This window comes from Oryzias latipes, chromosome 22 (genome assembly GCF_002234675.1).
Source record: "Oryzias latipes chromosome 22, ASM223467v1".
Classification (NCBI taxonomy): Eukaryota; Metazoa; Chordata; class Actinopteri; order Beloniformes; family Adrianichthyidae; genus Oryzias; species Oryzias latipes.
The window spans coordinates 101,438-114,202 of NC_019880.2; the positions used below are offsets into that span (position 1 = coordinate 101,438).

The 12,765-nt window shown below is 49.0% G+C and overlaps 1 protein-coding gene across 5 annotated transcripts in view; it reads right to left on the reverse strand.

Annotated features, from left to right (window-relative positions):
- The window catches only part of LOC101172217 (dystrobrevin beta), a 53,576-nt gene extending 40,995 nt beyond the window's left edge, over nucleotides 1-12,581 (reverse strand). For 4 of the 5 annotated variants that reach the window (XM_023952055.1, XM_023952052.1, XM_023952054.1 and 1 more), the window contains exons 1-8: nucleotides 12,425-12,581; nucleotides 6,849-6,975; nucleotides 6,292-6,359; nucleotides 6,149-6,229; nucleotides 5,872-6,085; nucleotides 3,889-3,974; nucleotides 3,591-3,745; nucleotides 3,415-3,520 (exon numbers count right to left, since the gene is read on the reverse strand). In XM_023952055.1, coding sequence (XP_023807823.1) covers nucleotides 3,415-3,520; nucleotides 3,591-3,745; nucleotides 3,889-3,974; nucleotides 5,872-6,085; nucleotides 6,149-6,229; nucleotides 6,292-6,358 — 709 coding nt within the window. In that variant the 5' untranslated portion in view covers nucleotide 6,359; nucleotides 6,849-6,975; nucleotides 12,425-12,581. The remainder of the gene's footprint in view (nucleotides 1-3,414; nucleotides 3,521-3,590; nucleotides 3,746-3,888; nucleotides 3,975-5,871; nucleotides 6,086-6,148; nucleotides 6,230-6,291; nucleotides 6,360-6,848; nucleotides 6,976-12,424) is intronic. The other variant, XM_023952053.1, reaches the window with a different exon arrangement.
- Nucleotides 12,582-12,765: the final 184 nt, after the last annotated feature.

A 12,765-nucleotide genomic window follows, 5' to 3' on the forward strand; every position in this document is an offset into this window, starting at 1 on the left:
GTGTTTGGATGGAATGTCAGCGTGTTTGGATGGAACGTCGGCGTGTCTGGATGGAACGTCGGCGTGTCTGGATGGAACGTCGGCGTGTTTGGATGGAACGTCAGCGTGTCTGGATGGAACGTCGGCGTGTTTGGATGGAATGTCAGCGTGTTTGGATGGAACGTCGGCGTGTCTGGATGGAACGTCGGCGTGTTTGGATGGAACGTCAGCGTGTCTGGATGGAACGTCGGCGTGTTTGGATGGAATGTCAGCGTGTCTGGATGGAATGTCAGCGTGTCTGGATGGAACGTTGGCGTGTCTGGATGGAACGTCGGCGTGTTTGGATGGAATGTCAGCGTGTCTGGATGGAATGTCAGCGTGTCTGGATGGAACGTTGGCGTGTCTGGATGGAACGTCTGCGTGTTTGGATGGAACGTCGGCGTGTTTGGATGGAACGTCGGCGTGTCTGGATGGAACGTCGGCGTGTTTGGATGGAACGTCAGCGTGTCTGGATGGAACGTCGATGTGTTTGGATGGAATGTCAGCGTGTCTGGATGGAATGTCAGCGTGTCTGGATGGAACGTTGGCGTGTCTGGATGGAACGTCGGCGTGTTTGGATGGAACGTCAGCGTGTCTGGATGGAACGTTGGCGTGTTTGGATGGAACGTCAGCGTGTCTGGATGGAACGTCAGGATGGAATGTCAGCGTGTCTGGATGGAACGTCGGCGTGTTTGGATGGAATGTCAGCGTGTCTGGATGGAATGTCAGCGTGTCTGGATGGAACGTCAGCGTGTCTGGATGGAACGTCGGCATGTTTGGATGGAACGTCTGCGTGTCTGGATGGAACGTCGGCGTGTTTGGATGGAACGTCAGCGTGTCTGGATGGAATGTCAGCGTGTCTGGATGGAACGTCAGCGTGTCTGGATGGAACGTCGGCGTGTTTGGATGGAACGTCAGCGTGTCTGGATGGAACGTCAGGATGGAATGTCAGCGTGTCTGGATGGAACGTCGGCGTGTCTGGATGGAACGTTGGCGTGTCTGGATGGAACGTCGGCGTGTTTGGATGGAACGTCAGCGTGTCTGGATGGAACGTCAGGATGGAATGTCAGCGTGTTTGGATGGAACGTCAGCGTGTCTGGATGGAACGTCGGCGTGTTTGGATGGAACGTCAGCGTGTCTGGATGGAACGTCAGGATGGAATGTCAGCGTGTCTGGATGGAACGTCGGCGTGTTTGGATGGAACGTCAGCGTGTCTGGATGGAACGTCAGGATGGAACGTCGGCGTGTCTGGATGGAACGTCAGGTTTGAACGTCAGGATGGAACGTCTGCGTGTCTGGATGGAACGTCGGTGTGTCTGGATGGAACGTCGGCGTGTTTGGATGGAACGTCAGCGTGTCTGGATGGAATGTCAGCGTGTCTGGATGGAACGTCAGCGTGTCTGGATGGAACGTCAGCGTGTTTGGATGGAACGTCGGCATGTTTGGATGGAACGTCTGCGTGTCTGGATGGAACGTCGGCGTGTTTGGATGGAACGTCAGCGTGTCTGGATGGAATGTCAGCGTGTCTGGATGGAACGTCAGCGTGTCTGGATGGAACGTCGGCGTGTTTGGATGGAACGTCGGCGTGTCTGGATGGAACGTCGGCGTGTTTGGATGGAACGTCAGCGTGTCTGGATGGAACGTCGATGTGTTTGGATGGAATGTCAGCGTGTCTGGATGGAATGTCAGCGTGTCTGGATGGAACGTTGGCGTGTCTGGATGGAACGTCGGCGTGTTTGGATGGAACGTCAGCGTGTCTGGATGGAACGTTGGCGTGTTTGGATGGAACGTCAGCGTGTCTGGATGGAACGTCAGGATGGAATGTCAGCGTGTCTGGATGGAACGTCGGCGTGTTTGGATGGAACGTCAGCGTGTCTGGATGGAATGTCAGCGTGTCTGGATGGAACGTCAGCGTGTCTGGATGGAACGTCGGCATGTTTGGATGGAACGTCTGCGTGTCTGGATGGAACGTCGGCGTGTTTGGATGGAACGTCAGCGTGTCTGGATGGAATGTCAGCGTGTCTGGATGGAACGTCAGCGTGTCTGGATGGAACGTCGGCGTGTTTGGATGGAACGTCAGCGTGTCTGGATGGAACGTCAGGATGGAATGTCAGCGTGTCTGGATGGAACGTCGGCGTGTCTGGATGGAACGTTGGCGTGTCTGGATGGAACGTCGGCGTGTTTGGATGGAACGTCAGCGTGTCTGGATGGAACGTCAGGATGGAATGTCAGCGTGTTTGGATGGAACGTCAGCGTGTCTGGATGGAACGTCGGCGTGTTTGGATGGAACGTCAGCGTGTCTGGATGGAACGTCAGGATGGAATGTCAGCGTGTCTGGATGGAACGTCGGCGTGTTTGGATGGAACGTCAGCGTGTCTGGATGGAACGTCAGGATGGAACGTCGGCGTGTCTGGATGGAACGTCAGGTTTGAACGTCAGGATGGAACGTCTGCGTGTCTGGATGGAACGTCGGTGTGTCTGGATGGAACGTCGGCGTGTTTGGATGGAACGTCAGCGTGTCTGGATGGAATGTCAGCGTGTCTGGATGGAACGTCAGCGTGTCTGGATGGAACGTCAGCGTGTTTGGATGGAACGTCGGCATGTTTGGATGGAACGTCTGCGTGTCTGGATGGAACGTCGGCGTGTTTGGATGGAACGTCAGCGTGTCTGGATGGAATGTCAGCGTGTCTGGATGGAACGTCAGCGTGTCTGGATGGAACGTCGGCGTGTTTGGATGGAACGTCAGCGTGTTTGGATGGAACGTCAGCGTGTTTGGATGGAACGTCAGCGTGTCTGGATGGAACGTCAGGATGGAATGTCAGCGTGTCTGGATGGAACGTCGGCGTGTCTGGATGGAACGTTGGCGTGTCTGGATGGAACGTCGGCGTGTCTGGATGGAATGTCAGCGTGTTTGGATGGAATGTCAGCGTGTCTGGATGGAACGTCGGCGTGTCTGGATGGAACGTTGGCGTGTCTGGATGGAATGTCAGCGTGTTTGGATGGAATGTCAGCGTGTCTGGATGGAACGTCGGCGTGTCTGGATGGAACGTCGGCGTGTTTGGATGGAACGTCAGCGTGTCTGGATGGAACGTCAGCGTGTCTGGATGGAACGTCGGCGTGTTTGGATGGAACGTCAGCGTGTCTGGATGGAACGTCAGCGTGTCTGGATGGAACGTCGGCGTGTCTGGATGGAATGTTAGCGTGTCTGGATGGAATGTTAGCGTGTCTGGATGGAACGTCAGCGTGTCTGGATGGAACGTTGGCGTTGGACGGATTTGGTTCTTTATGTCATCATTTCATGGACTGTAGGGGGAAGCTACAGAAATACCACACATGCAAACTCCACACAGGAAGGTCCCATCCAGGGTTCGAACCTTCCTACAGGCAAAAACTCACCATTTTCAACGTTAGCGAGTCTGTGCATCAGTGGGAGCCACACGAGACACTGAGGGGGGGGGTCTGCCATGAGCACATCCAAAAACGTGTTCAGCAGGATCTTCTTCTGGTGTCAAACACAAACATCAGTGCATTTATTGGGAAAGACGTGTAGGAATGCGTCTTCTGCATCCCACCTGCTGTGGAAAACACATCCGCAGAGAATGTTCTGTGTATCCAAAGGACGGCCCCTCGAACACGGCGGTGGGGAGCTTCAACACCTCCCTGAGCAGCTGGTCAAACTTAGCAAACACCATCAGTCCACTGCAGTCAGAGATCTGTGAAAAAATGTCTGAAACCCGCAGACAGTTGGTGATTGGACCCACAGCGCCCCCTGCTTTCAGCTTCATTTACTGCATGTAGGTTCAGAAGGTTGTGCTCAAAGAAAACAAACACAAATGTTTCTAAATGTAACACTCTCAAAACTGGTCTTACAGCGAAGTTTGTCCACAATTTTGCCTCCACACATGGTGGCCAGCATGGTCTTCATGGAGAACACGGTCATCTTCCCCGGACTGTCACTGGAGAAAAAGACAGTTTCATGTTTTTCTACCTTTTTCACTTTTTGACATCAAAAACTGAAACAGAGTCCTAAGAACGCAAAGATTGTGTTCCTGAAAATAAAGTGTGTCTAAAGTGTGGAGATGGATTTAAGACATTAATAAATGTTCATTTAAATTGAATAGAATAGAAAAAAATAAAACAAAACAGAACAGAAAAAATAGAACAGAATAGAAAACAATAGAATAGAAACAAACAATAATCAAACCAAATCAAAGACAACAAAAGACAACAAAATAGAACAAGCAAAAAAGAATATAATAGAAGAAAGGAGAATAGAACACAATAGAATACAACACAATGAAACAGGATAGAAAAGAAACAAACATAATAGAACAGAATAGAACAGAAAAAATAGAACAGAACAGAGGGGATTAGAACAAAATAGAACAGGATAGAATAAAGTAGAATAAAACACAATGGAAGAGAATAGAAACCAACGCAATAGAATAGAACAGAACAGGATACAATGAAACACATTAGAACACAAAAGAACAGAAAACAACAGAAGAAAATAGAACACAATAGAATAGAATAGAATAGAATAGAACAGGACACAATAAAAAAGAATTAAACACAATAGAACAGGATAGAACACAATTGAACAGAATAGAATAGAATAGAACACAAGAGAACAGAAAAGTATAAAACATTATAGAACAGGATAGAATAGAACAGAATAAAACACAATTGAACAGAATAGAACAGAAAAAAGAATAGAAGGAGAATAGAACGAATAGAATACAATAAAACAGAAAATAATAAAACAGAACAGAATACAAATGCAATAGATTAGAAAATAACAGAATAGAATAAAACACAATAGAATAGAACATAATAGACTAGAACACAATAGAACAGAATAAAGAGTCTTTAATGACATGACACATTTTATAAAGAAAGTTCAAAACTGTTCATTCTGAGAAGAATAAAAGTAGATTAATAGAAACACTATTCATTTGAAAAACATTAATTTTAAACTGAATTTTGAAAACAATTTGAAAATAAATGGTAATAACATTTGAGTTGAGTAGGAAGCTCAGAAAAACTGAATGAAGATGTTTGAAAAAAAAACAAATAAGGCTAAAACTCCAAAACACTGTATGGCCTCCTGTTGATTCCCAGAGTCAGAACTAAACAAGGGGAATCAGCGTTTCAATATTCTGCAGCTGAAATCTGGAACAGCCTCCCTGAAGTCGTAAGACAGGCCTCTTCTGTGTTCATGTTCAAATCTAGACTTAAAACATTTCTGTTTAGCCGTGTATATGACTGAAAGGTCCTATCTGCACTTTTCTTTCCTTTCCTTCCTTTATTTTTAAATCAATTTTCAAAATGTTTTTTTCTTTTCTTTTAAAGTTAATTTTACGTTGATTATTTCTATGATGTATTGTGATTTTAATGCATTTTTCTGTTTTGTGAAGCACCTTGAATTACTTTGTGTAAAATTGTGCTATACAAATAAACTTGCCTTGCCTTGCCTTGGAATTCAGAGTGAATTAAAGTCTTACAGATGCTGAAAACGGTTAATAGAAACATTTGTTAAGCTTTAAGATTTCTGATAGAAACGGAAACAGAAGATTTTAGTCTGGTTTCTGTCAGTTAAAGTCAGAATCGCCTCTTAATTCAGACTTCTTTTAGGACGTTTCAAAGACTTTCTTCTTCTGGTTCAGCTTCCTGTAATTGTCTTGCAGCTAAATCGTGGCGTCTGGACTTGAAGTCCTCCACCCTGGAAACCTTCGTCCGTCTCTGGAGGGCAGGAAACGTTTCCAAGACAGAAGACTTTGAGTCCAGATGTCACCTTTCAACTTCAAGACATCGTCACCAACGTCCTGTCGTTCCTCTGCGCTCCTGTCGTACCTGTCGTAGGTCGCCACCATGAAGTTGAGCAGCAGCCCGATGGACTGCTCCACGTTGATCTGGTGGGTGGTGGGCAGACGCTTGTTGAGCTGGTAATAGATGGAGGACAGGATGGTCTCCAACCGCGACACGTTGATCTCAGCGTTGTGGTCCAGCGCGTTGAGGCCGTTGTCCCGAAAGGCTTCGATCATGTTCCACACATCCACCAGATGAACTAGGAGAAAAGCGTCACTTCCTGCTCAGAACACGGCGAACGGACCAGAACAGCGGCTCTTACGGTTGCATCTCTTCTGCACGAAACGGAGTTTGCACGCCGTCCTGTAGGTGGAGAGTCGGATCACATCGAAGTTCTGGGCTCCTGAAACAAAGAATCGGTTAAAGAAGAACGACAAACGACGTCCATCTGCAACAACAACGCACTCATTTCCATGAAGAGCTGACGCTTCTCCACCGCCGCCTTAGACCGCCGGCTGCCCTCCTCGATCATCCTGCAACGCAAACAACGCAAGGATGACACGACACAACTGTGACACAACAAAGTACTGCAACACACACACAACACAACTGTGACACAACACCCACAAAGCAACTATGACACAATACAAAAAATGCAAGGATGAGACAACATCTAAACACACCTATGACACAACAAAGTACTACAACACGGACAACGTAATCGTGAGATAACATATACATTTGCAACACACAAGGAACTATGATTGAACAGACACACAACTACACCAACAGAAACCGAACCCTGCAACATAACAGAAACAAATCACTAAAACAACACACAATGAACTGCAAAGATTAGACAAACGAATACACAACTTTAAATACAACAGACAGAAAACTGCTACAGTCACAGAACTCCAACCCGAGTAGAACACAACTACAACAGAACAACACAACTGCATCTTGAAATGTGACTAGCATGAAAAAGCTTTTATTTTGAAGTTCCTCTGGTGTAAACACACCTGCAGGGTTCAGGTTCTTCAGAAGTATTTCCTCCTCACTGATATCCGCCCTGAAGATGGGAACGTCATGTTCTAGAAGTTCCTAGCACCGGTTCCAAAGGTTTCCGTGGGAAGGCCGGTCCAGAACCTGCAGAGGAGAAAACCCAAAGAAACCAGAGAACGATCGATTCCTTTGAGGGAATCTTCATCCTCCACGTGCCGCTGACAAAATGCTGCCAGCAGGTCTCATGTGGGGTAGAACAGGTGAAATGTTGGCCCCAAGCGCCAACGTTTTCAGTCATTTTGTAGCCACAAAAGTATTTGATTAAAGAATTGAGATTATGATGAATTCTGTGTGAAAATCACCAGTTTCCCATAATATTGTAAAGACTATTTCCTCAAAAGAAACATGTCATTCAGAAAATATGTGTTGTTATCTTTTTGTATTAAGGACACGTCAGCAGTAGGTCATGTGACTGATTTGATAAAGGGGGGACCAAAGCAAGAGGGAGGGGGCGCATCCTGTGGAGACGGGGAAAACTTCAGGGAGTCTACGAGAGAAAAGAAAAAAGAGGCGCATCTAACGCATCTGTTTCTGTTTGGACTCGTCTGGACAATCGACTGGTGGGTGAGAGGATTCCTGTCGACGTTTGGATTTGGTTTCTTTGTGGATGATGCCTACGTGTCGGGAGTGGGAGTGACTGTGGACTCTGAGAGGAAGACGCTCCAGCACAGACATTAACGGGACATTTAAAGAAAACGACTGGCTGAGGATTAATATACTATTTGGGTTTTTCTGTTGTTTTGGTTTTCTTGTGTTACATAAAAGACAAAAGAGTCAAATCTGTTGTGTAAATATATCAATTTAAAGAAGAATGAGCACTAAAAGAAATAGATGATCGTTACAATTTGAGTTTTTAACCCAAGCAAATGAAAGAAAATGAGAAGAATTCACTAAAGGCCCACTTTTAATTTCTAAATCCTTCATCACTGAGGCACATTTCCAAAGATCCCAAATAGAGCAGACCATAATACTAAGGCCCCGGGAGAGAAGAAGCAGAGGATGGGGCCCCCCCTGGACCAAATGTCTGACATCTATCGCACACTGTGGCATCATCATCCAGCAGGACGCTCGGGCTAAACCGTCACCGATCACTGATGATGGACAGGGGGGGGGGCACGGCGGCTGGGTCATAGAGGGGGGAGGAGCTCAGGAGAAATGGAGGTGAGGAGCAGATTCCACACAGAAGAAACCTTCAAGGTAACATTTTGACATAGAAAACCATGAAAAAATAGAAAACGTTGAATCTTTGGTGGTTTCCTCTGTAAAAGTTTGCAGTGTGCATTTCCTGCTGTGAGGCCTTTCTCCAAAAGTGTCTAAGATTTGTTGTGGAGTTTGTCGACCTAGAAAGGTTATCTAGAAAGGTTATCTAGAAAGTACAATTCTGGAACACGGAGGGAGTCCATGTGGTCTTACAGAAGCCGTCGCATCGGTCAAACCAGAACAAAATCCTATATGTGGAGAAATGGAAATGTGTGTAAATCCAGGCCCGTTTCTTCAAACAGGCCAACTAGGCAATTGCCTGGGGCCCCAATGGGGGGGGGGGTCCTAGGGCCCCCTAAAGCTGCATGTTCAGCCCCTTGTGAGGAGAAGAAGAATGCCCGTTTTTACCTGTAGCTATTTCCAGCGTTTATTAAATCACTTTTGAGCCAAACATAAAATGCACCAATCAGCTGATGGTTTTTGAACATAGTGATGTAGCTGGCCACGCCCCCAAAGCTGTGTATTGATTGGCAGCTACCAGTTCCGGTAGTGAAGGGATTAAAGGACAAACCCTGTAACGATATGGAGTTACCAGCCATGTGGAAACACGCCACAACAAGAAAAGTGATGAAGACAAATGGACAAAGGATGAGGAAGGTGGTCATGAGGGGGGGAGAATGAAGGTTAGAAGGAGGTAGAATAATAATACTAAACTTTATTTGTATAAGATAGAAATCACAAAGTGCTTCGCAGTAAAACACAGAATATACAAAGAATGAAAAACCAATTTTAAAAAGACGTTTTATCTATTTTTTACAGAAAACACTGAGTCAGCAGATCTGAGGCTGAGAGGAAGGGAGTTCCAGAGGATGGAGCCACTGCTGCAAAGACTGTCACCTTTAGTCTGGAACAGCCAGCAGACCCTGGTCACATGACCTCAGGGACCTGCTGGTCACATGACCTCAGGGACCTGCTGGTCACATGACCTCAGGGACCTGCTGGTCACATGACCTCTGGGACCTGCTGGTCACATGACCTCTGGGACCTGCTGGTCACATGAGCTCAGGGACCTGCTGGTCACATGACCTCTGGGACCTGCTGGTCACATGACCTCTGGGACCTGCTGGTCACATGACCTCAGGGACCTGCTGGTCACATGAGCTCAGGGACCTGCTGGTCACATGACCTCTGGGACCTGCTGGTCACATGACCTCAGGGACCTGCTGGTCACATGACCTCAGGGACCTGCTGGTCACATGACCTCTGGGACCTGCTGGTCACATGACCTCAGGGACCTGCTGGTCACATGAGCTCAGGGACCTGCTGGTCACATGACCTCAGGGACCTGCTGGTCACATGACCTCTGGGACCTGCTGGTCACATGACCTCAGGGACCTGCTGGTCACATGACCTCTGGGACCTGCTGGTCACATGACCTCTGGGACCTGCTGGTCACATGACCTCAGGGACCTGCTGGTCACATGAGCTCAGGGACCTGCTGGTCACATGACCTCTGGGACCTGCTGGTCACATGACCTCTGGGACCTGCTGGTCACATGACCTCTGGGACCTGCTGGTCACATGACCTCAGGGACCTGCTGGTCACATGACCTCTGGGACCTGCTGGTCACATGACCTCAGGGACCTGCTGGTCACATGACCTCAGGGACCTGCTGGTCACATGACCTCTGGGACCTGCTGGTCACATGACCTCAGGGACCTGCTGGTCACATGAGCTCAGGGACCTGCTGGTCACATGACCTCAGGGACCTGCTGGTCACATGACCTCTGGGACCTGCTGGTCACATGACCTCTGGGACCTGCTGGTCACATGACCTCTGGGACCTGCTGGTCACATGACCTCAGGGACCTGCTGGTCACATGAGCTCAGGGACCTGCTGGTCACATGACCTCTGGGACCTGCTGGTCACATGACCTCTGGGACCTGCTGGTCACATGACCTCTGGGACCTGCTGGTCACATGACCTCAGGGACCTGCTGGTCACATGAGCTCAGGGACCTGCTGGTCACATGAGCTCAGGGACCTGCTGGTCACATGACCTCAGGGACCTGCTGGTCACATGACCTCTGGGACCTGCTGGTCACATGACCTCTGGGACCTGCTGGTCACATGACCTCAGGGACCTGCTGGTCACATGACCTCAGGGACCTGCTGGTCACATGACCTCAGGGACCTGCTGGTCACATGAGCTCAGGGACCTGCTGGTCACATGACCTCAGGGACCTGCTGGTCACATGACCTCAGGGACCTGCTGGTCACATGACCTCAGGGACCTGCTGGTCACATGACCTCAGGGACCTGCTGGTCACATGAGCTCAGGGACCTGCTGGTCACATGACCTCAGGCTCAGGGACCTGCTGGTCACATGACCTCAGGGACCTGCTGGTCACATGACCTCTGGGACCTGCTGGTCACATGACCTCAGGGACCTGCTGGTCACATGACCTCAGGGACCTGCTGGTCACATGACCTCTGGGACCTGCTGGTCACATGACCTCAGGGACCTGCTGGTCACATGACCTCAGGCTCAGGGACCTGCTGGTCACATGACCTCAGGGACCTGCTGGTCACATGACCTCAGGGACCTGCTGGTCACATGAGCTCAGGGACCTGCTGGTCACATGACCTCAGGGACCTGCTGGTCACATGACCTCAGGGACCTGCTGGTCACATGACCTCAGGGACCTGCTGGTCACATGACCTCAGGGACCTGCTGGTCACATGAGCTCAGGCTCAGGGACCTGCTGGTCACATGACCTCAGGGACCTGCTGGTCACATGACCTCAGGGACCTGCTGGTCACATGACCTCAGGGACCTGCTGGTCACATGACCTCAGGCTCAGGGACCTGCTGGTCACATGACCTCAGGGATCTGCTGGTCACATGACCTCAGGCTCAGGGACCTGCTGGTCACATGACCTCAGGGACCTGCTGGTCACATGACCTCAGGGACCTGCTGGTCACATGACCTCAAGGATCTGCTGGGGGTGGACGGCTGCACAAGGTCCTTTCTATAGTCCGGTGTTTGGTCATTTAGAGCTCTGGATGTTAAAACCAGGATGTGGAGCCAGTCCAGCTGGATTAACAACAGAGAGACGCGTGAAAACGTAGATGATTCAGTTCAAATCCTCACAACAGCGATCTGGAAAACCTGAAGCCGTTCTAGAGATTTATTGCTTAAACATGTGAGGATGGAGTTGCAATAATCAAGACGAGATGATAGAAAAGTCTGGATGAGAATCTCCATCTCAGAACGCAACTGGACTCAGTTTAGCAATGTTTCTAAGATGACAAAAACAAGAAGGAACAAGTGACCCGACATGGGGGGCGAGGGGCAAAACCGGGTCTAGAGTCACCCCGAGGTTCCTGACAGACGGCCTGATAGAGGAAGGAAGGGGACCGAACCTGTGGACTATCTGGGGGAGGCGACTGTCAGCAACACAGACTAGAACCTCAGTTTTAGCTTCATTTAGTTGTTCATCCAGACACCTGCATAAAATCTGGATTTTAAAAACATCCTGCGGTTTAAAGGAAACATAGAGCTGAATATCATCAGCATAAAAATGATGAGAAATATCAGTAAAAGAACTTAAACTATGCTGCAAAGGCAGCAGATATCAAATAAACAATGAAGGTCCCAAAACTGAGCCTTGTGGGACACCAGAAGTGAGGGATGCAGAGGAGGACCTAAACCTGGAAAATACAAAAGATCTACCAGTCAGATAACTGGAGAACCAGTTTAAAGCGGATCCGGATACCCCATGGGGGCAGATAGGGCAAATAAGGTGCATGGGGGCAGATAACTGAAACAAACAGGTGGAACATCAAAGATACCCTAACCCTAACCAGAGACATTGATATTTAGTAGAAACGATCCCATGTTTGAACTCAGGTGTTACGTCACATTCCGGGGGGGGGGGGGGGACTCCTCTCCACACACACAGGTACTGATTAGATGCGATGTCACGTGACAAACTAACCTAACACCATCATCTTCCTGAAAAACGCTTTTTCTTGGGGGGGGGGGGGGTTGACTGACCCGCCATGTCCCGATCTGTTAATGACGTCACAGGTTTGAACGTCCGCTTGATTAAAAAGACATAAGGGCCAGAAACCGCACCTGGGGGGAGCATCCTCTGCAACATCCTCCGGGAGGGGGGCACCGTGACACTGCGGAACGGAAACGGCAGCCCAAACGCCGTGGCGATTGTTGCCCGACTGGCTCACGGTGTCTATGGTGGATGGGGGGGGGGGGGGGGCAGCACCGTTCATCATCTACCGTTCGGGAACATAGGCGGGGGGGGCTCTTACCTGGGACGAATCCGGTCTACAGCTGGGGGGGCATAAGGACGCCGCTGGGGCAGGACACGGGGGTATTTTCTCCCACTGCAGTGGAGCCAGCGGACACACGCACGAGCGCGCCGCTTCCGCGCGGCAGCATCACTCGCCGAAGACCCGCACCGACACCTACGACACTGTGCGCATGCGCAAGTCCGGATGGCAGCGGGTTACCACATTTACCACAATGCATTGCACCAGGTCTTTTTTACGTCCTTGGTTTACAAGAAAAAAAAGTTAAGAAGAATTAAAGTCTAATTTATGTTTAAAAAAATAAGAACGTGAACTTTTTATCTCAGAATTAAAAGACATTT